Below are 22,825 nucleotides of genomic sequence, written 5' to 3' on the forward strand. Positions count from 1 at the left end.
ACTCCCCATAAAAAGAAACACATAAGAAAATTAGAGAGACTACAAAAAATGGCTACAAGAATGGTTCCAGAATTTAAAGGGATGGCATATGAGGAGAGACTAAAGGCAATGAATCTACCAACCTTGGAGCAGAGAACAGAGAGAGGGGATCTGATACAAGTTTATAAATTGATTAACTTGTAATAGGATAATGATGTAGAAGGATAATGAGAAACTGATCCTGAGAGAAGAATATGACTTTAGAAGCACAAGATCGCATAGTAAGAAACTAAGGAAGGGACGATGTCTGAGAGATGTTAAAAAAATTTAGTTTCCTGCAAAGATGTGTTGAGACTTGGAACAGTTTGAGTGAGGAAGTGGTGTCAGCAAAGAGTGTACATAGTTTTAAAGAAAAATTGGATAAGTGTAGATATGGAGATGGGACCACACGAGCATAAAGCCCAGGCCCTGTAAAACTACAACTAGGTAAATACAACTAGGTAAATACACACACACACACACACACACACACACACACACACACACACACACACACACACACACACACACACACACACACACACATGGAGTTCAACACGACAAAATGCAAGAAATTAGAGTTTGGCAAGAGTGAAAGAAGAATCAGGAGTATGTACAAGATAGGAAATGAAGACATAAAAACCAGTCATGAAGAAAAAGACCTTGGGGTGACAATTACCAATGACCTATCGCCAGAGAGACATATAAACAAAATAATTGAACTTATTGAGGAACATAAGAGTGGCGTTCGTATATTTAGATGAAGAAATGATGAAGAAAATAATTACTGCAATGATAAGACCAAGGCTTGAATATGCAACAATACAGTGGGCTCCGAACTTAAAGAAACACATAAGGAAACCTGACTTAAGAGATTTGACTTATGAAGAAAGACTGAACAGAATGCAACTTCCGACCCTGGAAAACAGAAGAGAAAGGAGAGACCTGATAGCAATATACAGAGTGATGATTGGCATGGAAAAAATGGATAGGGAAGATCTGTGTATGTGGAATGAAAGAATGTCGAGAGGGCATGGGAAAAAACTAAAAATGGCCACTTATAGGAGAGATGTGAAAAATATAGCTTCCCTCATAGAAGGGTGGAAGCATGGAATAGTTTAGACGTGGAAGTGGTCAACGCAAGGAATATTCATGATTTTAAGAAAAAGCTGGACATTAGTAGATATGGAGACGGGACAGTACGAGCATAGCTCTTTTCCCGTATGTTACAATTAGGTAAATACAATTAGGTAAATACACACACACACACACTGCACTTTGAAACACCATCATCCCCTTCCATAAAAATATCCAGTCTTCTTTTAAAGCTTACTATTGACTTAGCACTTACAATCTAAATAGTGAGTCTATTCCATTCATCCGTCACTCTAAAGTAAGGTGGCCAAACTTCCCAGTGCAAGAACCACATTAAAGAAATTTGCAATTTTATACAACTGCATAGTATATCAACCCAAATAATTCATATTTAAAACACAAAATAAAAGGCTTTTAAAGAAAAGCCACTCTGCAATGCATACACACAGTTACACATCTGCAGGAAGAAAACAAAATGCTAACAATATCATTTGGCATTGTTTGCTAACTTTCTCTGTCAAATTTACTAATATTTTTTGGTTTGCTTGAATCCTTTGTTTGAATGGTATGGGAAGCCACAAAGTCTACATGTTGCAGTGCCTTACCTGACCATCCATGATGATGTCTGAGCTTCTTTCAAAGCTCCCTATTGACTTGCCACTTACAACTTCATTAATGAATATTTCGGTCATTCACTTTTGTCTCTTACAAGAACATGAAGAAACATGGAAAGCTGCAGGAAATCATCAGGGCTATATGTGGCAGTCCCACACTGAAACATGCTTATTTATTTTCAGTTTTTCATCTATCACTCACATAAACAGAACAAACATTTAAAAATACAGTTAATCATCTCTGTGGCATTTGAAAATAGTGCCAATGAGAGAACAAAGCTTTTCTGAATACAAACCAAATTAAGAACTGAATACAAAACAAGACCTCTGCTTCTCAACAACACAACTTAACTTAACCAAACCCTTATGAAACTGAACTCTATTTAAACTAAGGTAATCAAACCAAACATAATCTAATCCAGAAGCCCACAAGAAATGAACAACATCCTGCTGCTGCTGTGGGCCGAGCGTATCTACACAGACTTTATAGAGCCGGTGGAGACCAGTGTGGGGAATCCAGAGTACTGTCTCAACGCTGCCATTGCCCTCATGGAAGACACCGCCTCCGTTCTCTACCTGCAGGCTGTGGCTCCAGACGTCAAAGCTCGCGATGCACAGGTTATAACATTGTGTTTTGTAGCTTGTGTCATCACCATGCTATCTAAAGGTCTTCAAAAGGTGCAGGGGATAGATCAAGAGTGCCACAGTGGTGCAGGGGATAGAACAAGAGTGCCACACTGGTGCAGGGGATAGAACAAGAGTGCCACACTGGTGCAGGGGATAGAACAAGAGTGCCACAGTGGTGCAGGGGATAGAACAAGAGTGCCACAGTAGTGCAGGGGATAGAACAAGGGTGATACAGTGGTGCAGGTGATAGAACAAGGGTGACACAATGGTGCAGGGGAACAAGGGTGACACAGTGGTGCAGGGGATAGCAAAAGGGTGATACAGTGGTACAGGGGTTAGAATAAGGGTGACATAGTGGTACAGGGGTTAGAACAAGGGTAACACAGTGATACAGGGGTTAGAACAAGGGTGATACAGTGGTACAAGGATTAGAACAAGGGTAACACAGTGATACAGGGGTTAGAATAGGGGTGACACAGTGGTACAGGGGTTAGAACAGGGGTGACACAGTGGTAAAGGGGTTAGAACAAGGGTGACACAGTGGTGCAGGAGTTAGAACAGGGGTGACATTGGTACAGGGGTTAGAACAGGGGTGACACAGTGGTACAGGGGTTAGAACAGGGGTGACACAGTGGTACAGGGGTTAAAACAGGGGTGACACAGTGGTACAGGGGTTAGAACAGGGGTGACACAGTGGTACAGGGGTTAGAACAGGGGTGACACAGTGGTACAGGGGTTAGAACAGGGGTGACACAGTGGTACAGGGGTTAGAACAAGGGTGACACAGTGGTACAGGGGTTAGAACAGGGGTGACACAGTGGTACAGGGGTTAAAACAGGGGTGACACAGTGGTACAGGGGTTAGAACAGGGGTGACACAGTGGTACAGGGGTTAAAACAGGGGTGACACAGTGGTACAGGGGTTAGAACAGGGGTGACACAGTGGTACAGGAGTTAGAACAGGGATGACAGTGGTACAGGGGTTAGAACAGGGGTGATGCAGTGGTACAAGTGTTAGAACAGGGGTGACACAGTGGTACAGGGGTTAGAACAGGGGTGACACTGTGGTACAGGGGTTAGAACAGGGGTGACACAGTGGTACAGGGGTTAGAACAGGGGTGACACAGTGGTACAGGGGTTAGAACAGGGGTGACACTGGTACAGGGGTTACAACAGGAATGACACAGTGGTACAAGGGTTAGAACAGGGGTGACACAGTGGTACAGGAGTTAAAACAGGGGTGACACAGTGGTACAGGAGTTAGAACAGGGATGACACAGTGGTACAGGGGTTAGAACAGGGGTGATGCAGTGGTACAGGTGTTAGAACAGGGGTGACACTGTGGTACAGGGGTTAGAACAGGGGTAACACAGTGGTACAGGGGTTAGAACAGGGGTGACACAGTGGTACAGGGGTTAGAACAGGGGTGACACTGGTACAGGGGTTACAACAGGAATGACACAGTGGTACAGGGGTTAGAACAGGGGTGATGCAGTGGTACAGGTGTTAGAACAGGGGTGACACAGTGGTACAGGGGTGACACTGTGGTACAGGGGTTAGAACAGGGGTGACACAGTGGTACAGGGGTTAGAACAGGGGTGACACAATGGTACAGGGGTTACAACAGGAATGACACAGTGGTACAAGGGTTAGAACAGGGGTGACACAGTGGCACAGGGGTTAGAACAGGGGTGACACAGTGGTACAGGGGTTAGAACAGGGGTGACACAGTGGTACAGGAGTTAGAACAGGGGTGACACAGTGGTACAGGGGTTAGAACAGGGGTGACACAGTGGTACAGGGATTAGAACAGGGGTGACACAGTGGTGCAGGGGTTAGAACAGGGGTGACACAGTAGTACAGGGATTAGAACAGGGATGACACAGTGGTACAGGGGTTAGAACAGGGGTGACACAGTGGTACAGGGGTTAGAACAGGGGTGACACTGTGGTACAGGGGTTAGAACAGGGGTAACACAGTGGTACAGGGGTTAGAACAGGGGTGACACAGTGGTACAGGGGTTAGAACAGGGGTGACACAGTGGTACAGGGGTTAGAACAGGGGTGACACTGGTACAGGGGTTACAACAGGAATGACACAGTGGTACAAGGGTTAGAACAGGGGTAACACAATGGCACAGGGGTTAGAACAGGGGTGACACAGTGGTACAGGGGTTAGAACAGGGGTGACACAGTGGTACAGGAGTTAGAACAGGGGTGACACAGTGGTACAGGGGTTAGAACAGGGGTGACACAGTGGTACAGGGATTAGAACAGGGGTGACACAGTGGTGCAGGGGTTAGAACAGGGGTGACACAGTGGTACAGGGATTAGAACAGGGATGACACAGTGGTACAGGGGTTAGAACAGGGGTGACACAGTGGTACAGGGGGTTAGAACAGGGGTGACACAGTGGTACAGGGGTTAGAACAGGGGTGACACAGTGGTACAGGGGTTAGAACAGGGGTGTGGGGTGACACAGTGGTACAGGGGTTAGAACAGGGGTGACACAGTGGTATAGGGGTTAGAACAGGGGTGATACAAGCAAAATTCAAAGAATCAATAATCAGGACAGAACAAAAAATAATGGGTTTAGGCTTCATAAAATCAAACTTAAAGAAAAAGTAAAAAAAAAAAGTATAAGAAGAAAGCTTTAAAAAATAAGTAGTCAGATTTCTCTATACTTCCTGGGCCCCAGCTGTGCCCAATTAACCAACCCATGAAATGGTTCCAGATTGACACAATTGCAAAGAGCATCAAGTTGGAAGGAGTAAGGCAGATGGAGACCTACACTCAAAAAGAAGTCCTCCAGGAGAAGCTGGAAGACATGATGGACAATGTGGTTAAACTCAACATAGAGGAAGGCATATCCACAAGTAGCATGGAGCAGGTAAGAAATATTGTTACTCTCATAATATAATCAAACTGCCCAAGTCACTCACAATAGCAACTTACAGATTTCTGATTCATTCTGTCCACTTCACTGAAGCAAGAGTTAAGCAGTGCTTCCACTCTTTCATCTTTTGTCACATACAAATTTAAAAATTCTCTGTTACATTCTGCCTTTCCTCCTTCCATCACTGTTCTATCCACCTCAATAACACAAGAGTTAACCAGCACCTTCACTCCCTCCTCCATTTCACTGATAATATTCCACTTTTTCTTCCTCTCAACAGTCTAAGTGTTTAAAAAAGAGCATTGAGACACCTCACAGACTAAAAAGTTTATGCATTTTGATTAAACAATGATCTTCATTTCCCAAGACTAACAGATTCCCACTCCACTCGGGTCTGACTTATAAAAGGCAATCTAGAATCTTCAAAAAACTGATGGATTCTCATTTCAGTATTCAAGAGACAGACAGATTCCCATTCCAGTCTGTCAATAGCTTAATGGGGCTCTGATCAACAGGTCAGCCTGAATGGTGACTTCCTACACAACAGCCTGGTGCTCCTTGCCCATCGCAGCACTCTCACCAAGAAGTCCTATGATAACGGCCCAAATGATAAGTAAGTCATCTAACATAACTTGACTCCTTCAATACTGAGACGTATTTTTACCTTATTTTCCTTTTTAATGCAAGAGAGGAAGCTGGTCAAGGGCAACAAAAAATGGAAAAAAAGGTCCACTGGATTGCTAATTCCCTTAAAGATAATAAGTTATCCAAAAGTCAGAGACAAATGTTTTGAAACCTCCTTCTTAAAAGAAGTCAAGTTGTAGGAAGATGAAAATACAGAAGCAAGCAGGGAGTTCCAGAGCTTATCAGAGAAAGGTATGAATGATTGAGAGTATTGGTTAATAGCAATAAAAGATAGCAAGAAATGCAACATTCCGACAGTGAGGAAGAGGCTGAAGACAGTCAGTCAGAGGAGGTGATCGAGTTGATGAGATGGGTATGATTTGACAATTATATGTATTTCCAATAGGAAGGATCTATGGAGGTCAAATGATTAACTGCCAGTCTTTACTATTCTAATTCCGACATAAGTTTCTGAAGCTGTATCAAATTGACAAAATGGTCACCACAATAAATATCAAAGTGTCTTGGTACTGAAGGGGTTAATATAACTAATATAACTTAGATGAACTTACCCTAACCTAATTAAACAAAGTAGCATAACCTAACTAATGAAACATAACCTAACATAACAACTAAAAGTAGTGTAACCTTATATAAATTAGATTATTTTAATAATTAAATCCACCATAACCTTAACAAAAGTTGTGCAACCTCATCTCACCTCTAGTTAGGTTAGAGTGACAATGCAGTGGAGTGTTGGGATGGCTGGAGTGTGTGGGTAGGATGGATGGATGAAGACTTGATACGATGGTTTGGACACTTGGATGTGATGGATGCATTGTTTGTAATACTATTATAATATCTATCTATCTATGAACAGTGTGTATCTATGAGGAGTGTGTGAGGTGGATGGATCGATGAATGAACCATTATCACTACAGTTTCATTTCTTCTTCAGTTACAAGGTGTTTGCACGTCCCTATGACCCATCTGGTTTCTACAGCTACCCACTCAACAGAATCAGTAAGTGTGGCAGCAATGCAATAGTCCTACAGTGTACAGTGTAAACCTTTGCTTGCCTTACTTGTGTGTGTGCCCATGAGAGAATAATTGTAATTCTCTTGCTCACTGAAAGATGAATGAATAAGCCTCTAGATTCTCCAGGACAAACATTGCATTAATTTTCACTTTGCTTTGTATTGTTGTGTCAAATAGTTCATTCTAGCAAGTGTTCACTGCTATAGTTTTTTTGTTTCATGTAAGAGGGGAAAGCTGGCCAAGGGCAACATAAACAAAAAAAAAAAAAAGCCCACTTAGTTGCCAGTTCCCTTATAGGTGAGAGTGTTAGCCAAAAAAGGGACAAATGTCTTGAAACCTTCCTCTTAAATGAAGTTATGTCATAAGAAGTTGGAAATACAAAAGAAGGCAAGGAGTTCCAGAGTGTACCACAGAAAGGTATGAATGACTGAGAATATTGGTTAACTCTTACATCAGAGAGGTGGACAGAAAAGTGGTGAATGATTGAGAGTACTGGTTAACTCTTGAACCAGAGAAGTGGACAGAATAGTGATGAATGATTGAGAGTACTGGTTAACTCTTGCATCATAGAGGTGGACAAAATAGTGGTGAATGATTGAGAGTACTGGTTAACTCTTGCATCAGAGAGGTGGACAGAATAATGGTGAAGGATTGAGAGTACTGGTTAACTCTTGCATCAGAGAGCTGGACAGAATAATGGTGAAGGATTGAGAGTACTGATTAACTCTTGCACCAGAGAGGTGGACAGAGAAGTGGTGAATGATTGAGAGTACTGGTTAACTCTTGCATCAGAGAGGTGGACAGAATAATGGTGAAGGATTAAGAGTACTGGTTAACTCTTTCATCAGAGGTGGACAGAATAATGCTGAAGGATTGAGAGTACTGATTAACTCTTGCACCAGAGAGGTGGACAGAAAAGTGGTGAATGATTGAGAGTACTGGTTAACTCTTGTGTCAGAGAGGTGGACAGAATAATGGTGAAGGATTGAGAGTACTTGTTAACTCTTGCATCAGAGAGGTGGACAGAATAATGGTGAAGGATTGAGAGTACTGGTTAACTCTTGCATCAGAGAGGTGGACAGAATAGTGGTGAATGATTGAGAGTACTGGTTAATTCTTGCATCAGAGAGGTGGACAAAATAATGGTGAATGATTGAGAGTACTGGTTAACTCTTGCATCAGAGAGGTGGACAGAAGAGTGGTGAAAGATTGAGAGTATTGATTAACTCTTGTATCAGAGAGGTGGTCAGAATAGTGGTGAATGATTGGAAGTACTGGTTAAATTTTGCATCAGAGAGGTGGACAGAATTGTTGTGAATGATCACATCACAAATGTTTCTGCCCCTTCTAATATTCTTCCTCTTATCCTTTGGTCGTTTTCCTTAGTGTGGGAAGTTGTACAAATCCAGTCCAGTTGTTTCAATTTGCTTCATGTTGTTTCCATTTGTTTCCAGTGGTTTTCATTTGTTTCCATCCCTTACATTCTGACCACAGTTCTCCCCATCCATCTGTGTCATTCTTTGTCTTCCTTCAACTGGTTTTCTCAACTCTTAATTGATTCCCAATGACTTTCTTCTTACTATGTCACTTAAACCATTGAGTAATTTCCCATCTTCTTATCACTTCCATAATGCATTCTACTCCTGTGTTTCATTTTCATTTCTTCATTTGGTAGATGCTCTCTGAGTAATACAGCTTTCTCATTTATGTTCTTCTAACTTCCTCTTGCATGTGTCATCCTGCTTCTATATTTCCTCTTGCTTTAAACTCCTTCAGTACCGAGACATTTTTTCACCATGAGTTTTGGATACAATTAGATAATTTACATTATGAAGTCTATGGAGATCAGAAGATTAATGGCCAGTCTCCAATATTTTAATCCCCACATAAGTGTCTGAAGCTGTATCAAATTGCCAAATAGTAAGCAAAATGAATGTGGAAGCACGTCAAGGTACCGAAGGAGTTAATTTGAACTGCTGCACACTGGTGGTTTCAAAACACTTCTTTTAAAATATGGATGATCCTTTTTGTTAAGTGGTTTTATTATTTTCCTCTCCTCTGTTCTTATATAATATTTGCATTCTTAGCTTATACTATATCATGTTTCTATGCTTTTATGCCATGTTATGTTGCTGTCTTCTTACACAAGGACATATTTCTAGGTTCTCATACAACATGCATTATGTTCCCACTTCATATCCTTATTCCATGCTACATTATATTCCCATCATGCTTACAGTACACTCAGTGATGTTCCCATGTCATATTCTTACAGTGTACCAGTGTATCATGCTTCTGTGTCATATCCTAAACCCCTTCAGTTCCATGACACTTTTTTTTTTTTTTTTTTTTTCTATTTGAGGCGTTCAGAATAATAGGTGCCTAAAATAAAAAAAAAACGGAGAAAAACACAGTTAAAGTTTTGCAACTTTCAGAATGCAATAACTTTTTACTAAGATGAGGTAGAAAGCTCTACTTTTTTTGCAAAATGAAGCTCTATGACAGGGCTTTGCACCCATCATAAGCAAAATATTCTGAAGTTCCTCATTAACTGTGTTTTTCCAGGAGGGCACCTGTATTTTCAGAACAAAAAATTAATAATAATACATGCTAATACTGTACTAATAATAAACAACCTCCACCCTTGAAAAATGATAAAAAAATAAAAGTTGTGTGTATGTATTTACCTAGTTGTAGTTTTACAGGGCCTGGGCTTTATGCTCGTGTGGCCCCATCTCCATATCTACACTTATCCAATCTTAATTTAAAAGTATGCACACATGTTGCAGACACTACTTCTTCATTCAAACTGTTCCACGTCTCAATACATCTTTGCAGGAAACTATACTTTTTAATATCTCTTACACATCTTCCCTTTCTCAGCTTCTTACTATGCGATCTTGTGCTTCTCTCAAGATCAGATACTCATTGTCCACTTGGTCCATTCCATTTATCAATTTATAAACTTGTATGAGGTCCCCCCTCTCCCTTCTCTGCTCCAATGTTGGAAGATCCATGGCCCTTAGTCTCTCCTCATATGTCATCCCTTCAAATTCTGGGACCATTCTTGTAGCCATTTTCTGTAGTCTCTCCAGCTTCCTTATGTGTTTCTTTTTGTGAGGGGTCCTCACTACTCCTGCATATTCCAATCTGGGTCTTATTATAGTACTTATCAGTTTCTTCAACATTTCTTTGTCCATGTAGTGAAATTCCATCTCCCACTTTTTACTCCATTCCCAGATCTTATTTAGGTCGTCTTGCAGTATTTCACAATCCTCTTTTTGCTTTGCACAGTTTTGCATCTTCCGCAAACAGGTTTATGTAGCTGTTCACTCCTGGCATGTCATTTATATAAATGAGAAAAAGTACTGGCACCAATACTGACCCCTGTGGCACTCTGCTTTCTACTGCTCTCCACTTGGACTTCATATCTTTGACTACTGTCCTTATTTCTCTCCTCCTCAAATAATTTTCCATCCACCTCAATGTGTTTCCTTTTAAACCACCCTTCTCCTCTAATTTACACGGTAACCTTGCATGTGGCACTTTATCAAATGCCTTTTTTAAATCCAAGTAAATACAGTCAACCCATCCCTCTCTTGTACCCTATCAACTACTCTAGAGTAGAAACTCAGTAAATTTGTTACACATGACCGACCTTTTCTAAAACCAAATTGGCTATTTGATATTAATTTGTTGTCTTCAAGGAACTTGATCCATTGTTTCTTTATTATTCTTTCACACATCTTGCATATTACACTAGTTAGTGATACCGGTCTGTAATTTAAAGGTTCTTCCTTCCTTCTGCTCTTATATATGGGAACCACCTCAGCTCTTTTTCCATTCCACTGGTACTGTTCCATTTTCTATTGCGCATTTTATTATGTTGTATATAGGACTTGCTAGTTCTTCCCTACATTCTTTCAGTAATTTGCCTGAGACTTCATCCGGTCCCATTGCCTTCTCTTCATCCAGTTCCTTCATTAACTCTTTTATTTCAAGCTTGGTTACTTTAATCTCTTCCATATAGACTGTCTCTCTATTACCCTGTGGTCTTTTAAATTTGGATTCCTTAGTAAAGACCTCCTCAAGCTCTCCTCATATGTCATCCCTTCAAGTTCTGGGACCATTCTTGTAGCCACTTTTTGTAGTCTCTCCAGCTTCCTTATATGTTTTTTTTATGAGGGGTCCACATTACTCCTGCATATTCCAATCTGGGTCTTATTATAGTACTTATCAGTTTCTTCATCATTTCTTTGTCCATGTAGTGAAATGCTATTCCAATATTCCTTAGCAAATTATATGTCTCTCTGAAAATTCTATCAATATGGCTAGCCGATTGATTATTTTCTTTCATCGTCACTCCCAAATCCTTTTCCTTTTTTACTTTCTCCAGTTCTACTCCATCTCCCATCTTATAGATTCCCACAGGTCATCTTTCACTCTTCCTATTTCCATGACATGACTTTTGTCCACATTGAATTCCAAACCATCTCCCACTTTTTACTCCATTCCCAGATCTTATTTATGTCTTCTTGCAGTATTTCACAATCCTCTTTTTGCTTTATAACTCTGCACAGTTTTGCATTGTCTGCAAACAGATTTATGTAGCTCTTCACTCCTTCTGGCATGTCGTTTATATAAATGAGAAAAAGTATTGGCACCAATACTGACCCCTGTGGCACTCCGCTTTCTACTGCTCTCCACTTGGACTTCATATCTCTGAATACCGTCCTTATTTCTCTCCTCCTCAAATAATTTTCCATCCATCTCGAAGTGCTTCCTTTTGAACCATCCTTCTCTAATTTCCACAGCAACCTTTCATGTGGCACTTTATCAAATGCCTTTTTCAAATCCAAGTAAATACAATCAACCCATCCTTCTCTCTCTTGTAGCCTGTCAACTATTCTAGAGTAGAAACTCAGTAAATTTGTTACACACGACCGACCTTTTCTAAAACCAAATTGGCTATTTGATAATAATTTGTTATTCTCAAGGAACTCGATCCATTGTTTCTTTATTACTCTTTCACACATCTCACATATTACACTAGTTAATGATACCGGTCTGTAATTTAAAGGTTCTTCCTTCCTTCCGCTCATATATATATATATATATATATATATATATATATATATATATATATATATATATATATATATATATATATATATGGGAACCACCACCGCTCTTTTCCATTTTACTGGTACTGTTTCATTTTCTATTGAGCATTTAATGATGTTGTGGCTAGGTCTTGCTAATTCTTCCCTACATTCTTTCAGTATTCTGCCTGAGACTTCATCCAGTCCCATTGCCTTTTATTCATCCAGTTCCTTCATTAACTCTTTTATTTCAAGCTTGGTTACTTTAATCTCTTCCATATGATTGGTCTCTCTATTACCCTGTGGTCTTTCAAATTTGGATTCCTTTGTAAAGATCTCCTGGAACTTATTATTTAACAGTTCTGCCATACTTTTTGGATCTTCCACAATCCCATTTTCTCCTTTTAACCTTTCTATTGTTTCTTTTTGTCTTGTTTTTCCATTTATGAATCTGTAAAACAATTTTGGTTGCTCCTTGCATTTTTTGACTATGTCCTTTTCATAGATCCTCTCCTCTTCCTTCCTCACTTCAACATATTAATTTCTTGCTATCTTGAAGTTTACCTTATTTACTGCATTTCTATTTCTCCTCCACTTTTTCCATGCTCCATCTCTTTTCTCCTTTGCCCTGGCACACTTTGCGTTAAACCAATCTTTCTTTCCTTCTTCCTTAGGTCTATATTTCAGAACATATTCCCTTACTCCTGTTTTGTATATTTCCAAAAATAAGTTATATTTCTCTTGCACCCCCTCAGAGTTTTCTATTTCCTCCTAGTTAGCGTATTTGAAATAGTTCTTGAGATTCTCAATATCAGCCTTTCTGTAATTTAATCAGTCTCCTTTGTATGATTCATATCTATCTTCTTTTCCCTCTTCTATATCCATTTCTAATATTACATCACTCTTTCCCAGTGGGCATTTATATCTTATATCTTCATTCATTTGTATAGCCCTTGCAAAAACCAGGTCTAATCTTGCTGGCTCATCGTTTCCTCTGAATCTTGTGTTTTCCTTTACTTTTTGATCCATCGTATCATCTATCATTAGGTTTAGGAATCTTTCTCCCCAGGCTTCTTCCCCCATACCACTTTCATAATTTTCCCAGTCCACGTCTTTACAGTTGAAGTCTCCTACTAATAACACTTTTCTCCTTTCTTTAGTGACTCATTAGACTCCTTATAGTGTCATCTACCATATCTTTATATTCTCGGTTGATCCATGCATTCGTTTTTGGTGGCACATATGTTACAATGATTGTTAAGTCTTTTTTATTAATATGCATCTTAATATACAGTACTTCTGCTTTTCCTTCCCCATATTCCACAAGGTTTACCACCATCTCTTTCCTTGTCATTATCATGATTCCTCCTCCTCCTTTACCCCCTCTGTCTCTTCTCCATACATGATATCTATTATCTATGCCTATTTTGATTGTCCCATTTAGCTTTGTTTCAGCCAGGCATACAATATCTGGTTTCTCTTTCCTTATGTAATCTTCTAGTTCTAATTTACTTGATAGAATCCCATCTATTTTCATATACATTTTTAGTTTCTTACCCTTATCACTTTTAGTTACACTTGGTCCACTGTTGCCTCTTCCCTCTCTCTTATATACCATTTTCTTATCCTGTCTCCTAGAATTCTCCAAAAAAATGCCTTTTTTTCCTCCTCTGACCTTTCATTATTTTTTTCCCTTACTGCTGTCGCCAATTTGTTGTATCTCTTCCTTTCTTCCTCATTTTTATTTTTTCTTATATGTATATATATATATATATATATATATATATATATATATATATATATATATATATATATATATATATATATATATATATATCCTTGCAGCCTTCTGTTTCTCTGAGTTTCGTTCTATATAATATCTCTTCTGTTGCTGCTTGTGATTTGAGTAGTATCTTAATTGGTCTTGTTGTTCCATCTTGATAAGGTTCCATTCTGTGAATTTCCTCCACTTCCTCCTCTAGGTTCTGCCTATCTTCGTCATTTGGACTTTTTAGTAGGTCCTCCTTTTCCTTTCTTGGTCTATATTTTACATTCTTTTCTTTTAGTCCAAAGATAATTACACTCCACTGTGGAAAACTATATTTTTCAATATCTCTCAGACATCTTCCCTTCCTCAATTTCTTACTATGCGATCTTGTGCTTCTAATATCATATTCTTCTCTCAGGATTAGTTTCTTATTATCCACTTGATCCATTCCGTTAATCAATTTATAAACTTGCATCAGATCCCCTCTCTCCCTTCTCTGTTCCAGGGTTGGTAGATCCATAGCCTTTAGTCTCTCCTCATATGTCATCCCTTCAAATTCTGGAACCATTCTTGTAGCCATTTTTTGTAGTCTCTCCAACTTCCTTATGTGTTTCTTTTTATGGGGGGGTCCACACAACTCCTGCATATTCCAATCTGGGTCTTATTATAGTACTTATCAATTTCTTCATCATTTCTTTGTCCATGTAGTGAAATGCTAATCCAATATTCCTTAGCAAATTATATGTCTCTCTGAAAATTCTATCTATATGGCTTACCAGTTGGTTGTTTTCTTCCATCGTCATTCCCAAGTCCATTTCCTTTTTTACTTTTTCTAGTTCTACTCCATCTCCCATCTTATAGATTCCCACTGGTTGTCTTTCACTTTTTCCCATTTCCATGACATGGCATTTGTCCACATTCAATTCCATCCCCCATTTTTACTCCATTTCCAGATTTTGTTTAAGTCTTCCTCCAGTATTTCACAATCTTCTTGTTGCTTTATGACTCTGCACAGTTTCACACTGTCCACAAACAGATTTATGTAGCTGTTCACTCCCTCTGGCATGTCGTTTATATATATGAGAATAGGTATTGGCGCAAATACTGACCCCTGTGGCACTCCGCTGTCTACTGCTCTCCGCTTGGACTTTATATCTTTAACTACTGTCCTTATTTCTCTCCCCCTCAAATAATTTCCATCCATCTCAATGTGCTTCCTTTTAAGCCACCATTCTCCTCTAATTTCCACAGTGATCTTTCATGTGGTACTTTATAAAATGCATTTTTTAAATCTAAATAAATACAGTCAATCCATCCCTCTCTCTCTCTTGTAATATATCAACTATTCTAGACCAGAAACTCAGTAAATTTGTTACACATGACCGTCTTTTTCTAAAACCAAATTGGCTACTTGATAATAATTTGTCTTCAAGGAACTCGATCCATTGTTTCTTTATTATTCTTTCACACATCTTGCATATTACACTAGTTAGTGATACCAGTCTGTAATTTAAAGGTTCTTCCTTCCTTCCGCTCTTATATATGGGAACCACCTCAGCTCTTTTCCATTCTACTGGTACTATTTCATTTTCTATTGCGCATTTTATGATGTTGTATATAGGACTTGCTAGTTCTTCAGTATTCTGCCTGAGACTTCATCCAATCCCATTGCCTTCCCTTCATCCAATTCCTTCATTAACTCTTTTATTTCAAACTTGGTTACTTTAACCTCTTTCATATAGACGATCTCTCTATTACCCTGTGGCCTTTCAAATTTTTATTTCTTAGTAAACATCTGGAATTTATTATTTAATAGTTCTGCCATACTTTTTGGGTCTTTCACCATCCCATTCTCCTTTTAACCTTTCAATTGTTTGTTTTTGCCTAATTTTTCCATTTATGAATCTGTAAAACAATTTTTGTTGCTCCTTACATTTTTCGACAATGTCCTTTTTATAGTTCCTTTCCTCATTCTTCCTCACCTTAACATATTAATTTCTCGCTGCCTTGAAGTTTTCCTTATTTACTGGATTTCTATTTCTCCTCCACCTTTTTCATGCACCATCTCTTTTCTCTTTTATCCGAGCATACCTTGCGTTAGACCAATCTTTCTTTCCTTCTTTAGGTCTATATTTCAGGACATATTCCCTGACTCCTGTTTTGTATATTTCCAAAAATAAGTTATACTTCTCTTGCTCTGTCACTGAGTTTTCCATCTCTTCCCAGTTAACGTGTGTGTGTGTGTGTGTGTGTGTGTGTGTGTGTGTGTGTGTGTGTGTGTGTATTTACCTAATTGTATTTACCTAATTGTAACATACGGGAAAAGAGCTATGCTCGTGTTGTCCCGTCTCCATATCTATTAATGTCCAGCTTTTTCTTAAAATCATGAATATTCCTTGCGTTGACCACTTCCACGTCTAAACTATTCCATGCTTCCACCCTTCTATGAGGGAAGCTATATTTTTTCACATCTCTCCTATAAGTGGCCATTTTTAGTTTTTTCCCATGCCCTCTCGACATTCTTTCATTCCACATACACAGATCTTCCCTATCCATTTTTCCATGCCAATCATCACTCTGTATATTGCTATCAGGTCTCCCTTCTCTTCTGTTTTCCAGGGTCGGAAGTTGCATTCTTTTCAGTCTGTCTTCATAAGTCAAATCTCTTAAGTCAGGCACCATTTTGTTGCAGCCCTCTGTACTTTCTCTAGTTTCCTTATGTGTTTCTTTAAGTTCGAGCCCACTGTATTGTTGCATATTCAAGCCTCGGTCTTATCATTGCAGTAATTATTTTCTTCATCATTTCTTCATCTAAATATACGAACGCCACTCTTATGTTCCTCAATAAGTTCAATACTTCTCCAATTATTTTGTTTATATGTCTCTCTGGCGATAGGTCATTGGTAATTGTCACCCCAAGGTCTTTTTCTTCATGACTGGTTTTATGTCTTCATTTCCTATCTTGTACATACTCCTGATTCTTCTTTCACTCTTGCCAAACTCTATTTTCTTGCATTTTGTCGTGTTGAACTCCATTTGCCATGTACAGCTCCATTTCCATATTCTGTCCAAGTCTTCCTGGAGTAGTTCGCAATCTTTGTCACATCTCACTTTTCTTAACAATTTTGCATCGTCTGCAAATAGGCTCACATAACTGGACACCCCATCCACCATGTCATTTATGTAGACCGCAAACATTACTGGTGCCAACACTGATCCCTGTGGAACTCCACTCTCCACCAAGCCCCATTCTGATGGTCTGTCCTTAATTATTGTTCTCATTTCTCTTCCTACCAAAAGTCTTCCATCCATTTTAGTAAACTGCCATGCACTCCTCCTACCATTTCAAGTTTCCAGATCAGTCTCCGGTGTGGTACCTTATCAAAGGCCTTTTTTAAATCCAGATATATTCCATCAGCCCAACCATCTCTTTCCTGTATTACATCTATCACCCTCGAATAGTAACATATCAGGTTTGTCGTGCATGAACGCCCTTTTCTAAAACCAAATTGACACTCACAAAGTATGTCATTTTTCTCCAAGAAGTCTGTCCATCTATTCTTCACCACCCTCTCACACATCTTAGCTACCACACTTGTAAGTGACACTGGTCTATAGTTCAATGGGTCTCTCTTGTTACCTGATTTATAGATTGGGACAATGTTAGCTCTTTTCCAGTCTTGGGGCACTACACCTTCCCTTAATGAGGCATCAATTACTTCACAAACTTTTTCTGCCAGTTGCTCCTGCATTCTCTTAAAATCCATCCTGATACCCCATCAGGTCCCACAGCTTTTCTCACTTCTAAACTCCCCATCATATTCTTGATCTCCTCCACAGTTACTTGAAACTCCTTCATAATCCCTTTCTGTTCCATTACCAGTGGTTTGTCAAAAGCAGTCTCCTTTGTGAATACCTTCCGAAAGCATCCATTCATAGCCTCTGCCATTTCCTGGGATCTTCACTGCATACTCCATTTACTTCTAAACTTTCAATACTTTCTCTATTTTTGATGTTGTTGTTCACATGTCTGTAAAAAGCCTTGGTTGGTCTTTACATTTATCAATTATATCCTTTTCTTGTTTCTTTCTTTCTTCTCTTCTAATCAACACATATTCATTTCTTGCTCTTTTGTAACTTTCCCACTGCTTAATCCGTCTTTTCCTTCTCCACCTCTTCCATGCATCCTCTTTTCTTGTTCTAGCCTTTTCACATCTATCGTTAAACCAGTCCTGCTTTCCAACTTCTCTATGTTGTCTTATTGGTACAAATTTTTCTCACCTTCTTTGTATATTTTATAAATTCCTTCCACTTTTCATTTGCTCCTTAGCACTCTTGAATTTCATCCAATTTGTCTCTTGAAAGAATTTCTTTAGGTTTCCAAAATCTGTCTTGGCATAATTCCATCTTCCCACTTTATATTCTTCATTTCTTCTAGATTTCTCTTCATCTATCACCTTGAACTCCAAAACTGCATGATCACTCTTTGCTAAAGGGCACTCCACCCTCATCTCCTCAATGACCATTGGCTCTGTACTAAAGACCAAGTCCAGTCTTGACGATGTGTGTGTGTGTGTGTGTGTGTGTGTGTGTGTGTGTGTGTGTGTGTGTGGGAGCGACGACGGCAGGCTCTCATTGGCGGTCGTCAGTCACATCACTGCATCCCTGCCTTCCCATTAGTTGCTGAGCAGCCCGGGTGGAGATACTTTGGTGTAAAATTCACTGTGCGGTCACTCTAATGTGATGTCAACATGGTCAATTAATGCCTTCACTACAAGTGGAAATTTACCCTTATTGCCATAATACTTCTGATGGCACAGATGCGAGCCAAACCCAATAGGAAGAAAATAGTGCTATACCACAGCTTGCTGAGACACGCCATGGTGAAAATGCAGGCCTCCCATTGCCTGCCCGAGTACATGTCATTACTGAGTGAGCATGAGAGGTTTTTTTTTTGTCGATGGCCGCACAGCCGTGCATACCCCTACAAAGAATGGGAATACTGACCATGTTGCAGGTTGAATTTTGACTTGGACATTGCAGGTTTGGAAAGCAAGGTGAGACAAAGAAAATGCTACACAAACCTCAAAATTGGCTGGTGTGGCGCTTACGTCACTACTATTCTGAACGTCTCATTTAATCTGTTTACTACAGGGTGATTTTAAACAGCTTCAGAAACATTTGTGGGGATTAAAATACTAAAGAATCTGGGCATTAATCTTTTGACCTCCACAGGAGATAAATAAAATTGTTTAATAATACTCAAAACTCATGGTAAAAATGCATCCCACTACTGAAGGATTAAGCATTATCATGTTCCAATGTTCCCTCTTCTTAATGATGTGCTAGTGTCACACCCTTACAGTGTGTCAAGTTTCAGTGTCCTATTTTTACACAATATAATATTCCTGTGTCATATTCTTACAGTGTATCATGTTTCCGTATCATATTCTTACAGTGTATCATGTTTCTGTGTCATATTCTTACAGTGTATCATGTTTCTGTGTCATATTCTTACAGTGTATCATGTTTCTGTGTCATATTCTTACTGTGCATCATGTTTCCGTATCATATTCCTACAGTGTATCATATTTCTGTCATATTCTTACAGTATATCATGTTTGTATCATATTCTTACAGTATATCATGTTTCTGTGTCATATTCTTACAGTATATCATATTTCTGTGTTCCATCCTTACACAATATTGACCCTTCCGCAGTGATCCCATACGCCACACAGGAACCCTTCCACACACTCAGCCAACTGCCAGAATACCTCCAGTACGCCACTGTGGGTCACCAAATCAGTCACCTCTTGTGGCATGGCTATGATACCTCAGGTGAGTGACTGACTGGTGATGACTGGCAATGATGGTGACCAATGACTGAGTTAGTGAAGATACTTTCCTCTAATTGAATAATCTACCTGGTTTTCTTATTTACAACTTGCATCTCAGTGACCTGCTCAGGCTTGTATTCTCACACACTTGTGTGGTTCACCTCCACTATTTCAAAAGATTTTATTGAAATTTACACTAGTTTTCTTTGGTGTTTTTACGGTTGCACAAGCAAAGTGACAAGAATTTCACATCATTAACTGGAGAAACACTCTTGAAAACCACACTAATCATCTCTGTGCCCTTGGAAAATTGCCATGGTGAGCGAGCAAAGCATTTCTGAATACGGACATCTTTTGTTTAAGTTTTGTAGCCCGTAGACCAGTGACCTGTCATACTCAAAACAGTACTATCATAATGACCAACTATGCTCAATAAACCTCAAGCAAAAAGAAATTTAAAGAAAAATCAAAACTAAGAATCACAGATTTATAAAACTTTTCAATTTTTCTTTTTTTTTTTTTTTAGGAAAAGGCTTCAATAAATATGGAAAGGGAAATTTACAGGATATGATGTTACCGAACAGTATTCTCAAGGACAGCTATATTGGTCCAAGAAACTACACAAACCACAAAGGTCTCACAGCAAACTATAATGTAAGTCAAGCACAGCCACTGATAAAAGCAGTGACACATTTTTCCCTCACTTTCACTTCCTTTTCTTCATTTCACAGCTTCCCTAAAAAAGTTGTGTGTGTTGCTTGCACCTTGTCAAGATGTCACCAAGTCTACACATGGCAGTACCTCACCAAAACAAACCTATCGATCTATTTCTTCCTTTCACCACCATCCTTAAATCTGTTTTATCTTTTAAAACTCCCTCAAGACTCACCACTAACAACCTATTTTTTTTTATGTGAGAGGTGATAAATAGCCAAGGGCAGTGAAAAAAAAAAAAATGCCCACTTAATTTCCAGTCCCCTTGCAGGTCCAAGAGGGCCAAAAGAAAGAAATTGATGTCTTGAAACTTCCCCTCTTACTGAGTCTATTCCATTCATCCACCATTCAGTTTGAGAGGCCAATTCAGGCTTGAACCCAAGATACCCAAGATATCTTGTACTGCTCCACATAATAGCTTTGAGAATTGCCCCTCATGTCACCCTTGTTGTGGCCTCTACACCACTGAATGACCTCTATCAGGTGCCCCCATGTTTTCTCCATTTGGTGTTTGGTTGGGGCCACCTACAAGTCCCTTCCGGTTGTTTCTGTCCCTCACATCTTACTTTATAACTTTCAATCTTTGCAGTTCTAACATAATTCTGTTCCCTCATTTCACTCTCTGTCTTCCCCTTGATTAACTTCAAGGAGGATAAAACCATGCATGATAGTGTGTTAATTATTTGTTTTGTATTTTTGTTGTATTTTGAAGTTGCTCCAGCTGAGATTAACCTTGTCTTGGTAACAGATGACGGACTTGACACGCAATGAAATCTGGGCCGACGTGAAGGGAATAGACTTGGCATGGCATGCTTACGTCAACAGGAACAGTAAGTCATCTTATAACTCTCTCTCTCTCTCTCTCTCTCTCTCTCTCTCTCTCTCTCTCTCTCTCTCTCTCTCTCTCTCTCTCTCTCTCTCTCTCTCTCTCTCTCTCTCTCTCTCTCTCTCTTCTCTCTCTCCACTCTCACTCAAATTACTACCTATGCAGCTATTTCTCTCTCTCTCTCTCTCTCTCTCTCTCTCTCTCTCTCTCTCTCTCTCTCTCTCTCTCTCTCTCTCTCTTATACATTAGCCATTAAAACTATTAAATTGTAAGGGTGCAAATCTTTAATACCTAGTAAATACATTAACCAACTGACAAATTAATTTTATATGTATTGGCTTTGTCACATCAATTTGGACACTTGGGTCATGTCCACTTGATTGTTGACAATGCTCAGTGTTTTGTAACTTTCATGTCACTCAGGTGGATAGAATGAAGATAGGAGAAATAAAAATGGACAGTAAAATGGATGACAGGCAGAAGGTACTGGTTAACTATTGCATCACAGCAGTAGAAGCAAAGAAAAAAAAAAAAAAAAAAAAAAAGAGAAAACAAAGAAAGACCAAGAATGATAGAGTTAACCAGTGCAAGGGATGATTGAGTGAAGATATTGATTAACTACTGCATTAGTCAGATGGATACCAACATACATAAAAGAAGGAGCCCATCTATCTATATACAAGCATAGGGATTACACACACACAGACACACAATAAGAATAATAAAGAAACAATGGATCGAGTTCCTTAAAGACAACAAATTAATATCAAATAGCCAATTTGGTTTTAGAAAAAGACGGTCGTGTGTAACTAATTTATTGAGTTTCTATTCTAGAATAGTTGATAGAGTACAAGAGAGAGAGAGGGATGGGTTGACTGTATTTATTTGGATTTTAAAAAAGGCATTTGACAAAGTGCCACATGCAAGACTACTATGGAAGTTAGAGGAGAAGGGTGGCTTAAAAGGAAGCACATTGAGATGGATAGAAAATTATTTGAGTGGGAGAGAAATAAGGTCGGTAGTTAAAGATATGAAGTCCAAGTGGAGAGCAGTAGAAAGCGGAGTGCCACAGGGGTCAGTATTGGCACCAATACTTTTCCTCATTTATATTAACGACATGCCAGAAGAAGTGAACAGCTACATAAATCTGTTTGCAGATGATACAAAACTGTGCAGAGTTATAAAACAAAAAGAGGATTGTGAAATACTGCAAAATACTGCAAGAAGACCTAAATAAGATCTGGGAATGGAGTAAAAAGTGGGAAATGGAATTCAATGTGAACAAAAGCCATGTCATGGAAATGGGAAAGAGTGAAAGACGACCCGTGGGAATCTATAAGAGTAGAACTGGAGAAAGTAAAAAGGAAAAGGACTTAGGAGTGATGATGGAAGAAAACAATCAACCAGTAAGCCATATTGATAGAATTTTTAGAGAAACATATAATTTGCTAAGGAATATTGGAGTAGCATTTCACTACATGGACAAAGAAATGATGAAGAAATTGATAAGTACTATAATAAGACCCAGATTGGAATATGCAAGAGTAGTGTGGACCCCTCATAAAAAGAAACACATAAGGAAATTGGAGAGACTACAAAAAATGGCTACAAGAATGGTTCCAGAATTTGAAGGGATGACATATGAGGAGAGACTAAAGGCTATGG

General features: G+C 39.1%; 2 protein-coding genes across 8 annotated transcripts in view; one reads left to right on the forward strand and one right to left on the reverse strand.

The window, feature by feature from the left end:
• LOC123512075 (peroxisomal acyl-coenzyme A oxidase 3-like) overlaps positions 1 to 22,825 on the reverse strand; it is a 97,508-nt gene that overhangs the window by 73,208 nt on the left and 1,475 nt on the right. The window lies entirely within an intron of this gene.
• Positions 1 to 22,825, forward strand: part of LOC123512072 (neprilysin-like) — a 63,209-nt gene that overhangs the window by 36,840 nt on the left and 3,544 nt on the right. For all 7 annotated transcript variants that reach the window (XM_045268254.1, XM_045268255.1, XM_045268253.1 and 4 more), the window contains 7 exons: positions 2,150 to 2,345; positions 5,087 to 5,242; positions 5,764 to 5,861; positions 6,831 to 6,895; positions 19,502 to 19,621; positions 20,147 to 20,274; positions 21,083 to 21,164. In XM_045268254.1, the coding sequence (XP_045124189.1) occupies positions 2,150 to 2,345; positions 5,087 to 5,242; positions 5,764 to 5,861; positions 6,831 to 6,895; positions 19,502 to 19,621; positions 20,147 to 20,274; positions 21,083 to 21,164 (845 nt within the window). The remainder of the gene's footprint in view (positions 1 to 2,149; positions 2,346 to 5,086; positions 5,243 to 5,763; positions 5,862 to 6,830; positions 6,896 to 19,501; positions 19,622 to 20,146; positions 20,275 to 21,082; positions 21,165 to 22,825) is intronic.

The sequence above is a fragment of the Portunus trituberculatus genome, chromosome 32, assembly GCF_017591435.1.
Source record: "Portunus trituberculatus isolate SZX2019 chromosome 32, ASM1759143v1, whole genome shotgun sequence".
NCBI lineage: Eukaryota > Metazoa > Arthropoda > Malacostraca > Decapoda > Portunidae > Portunus > Portunus trituberculatus.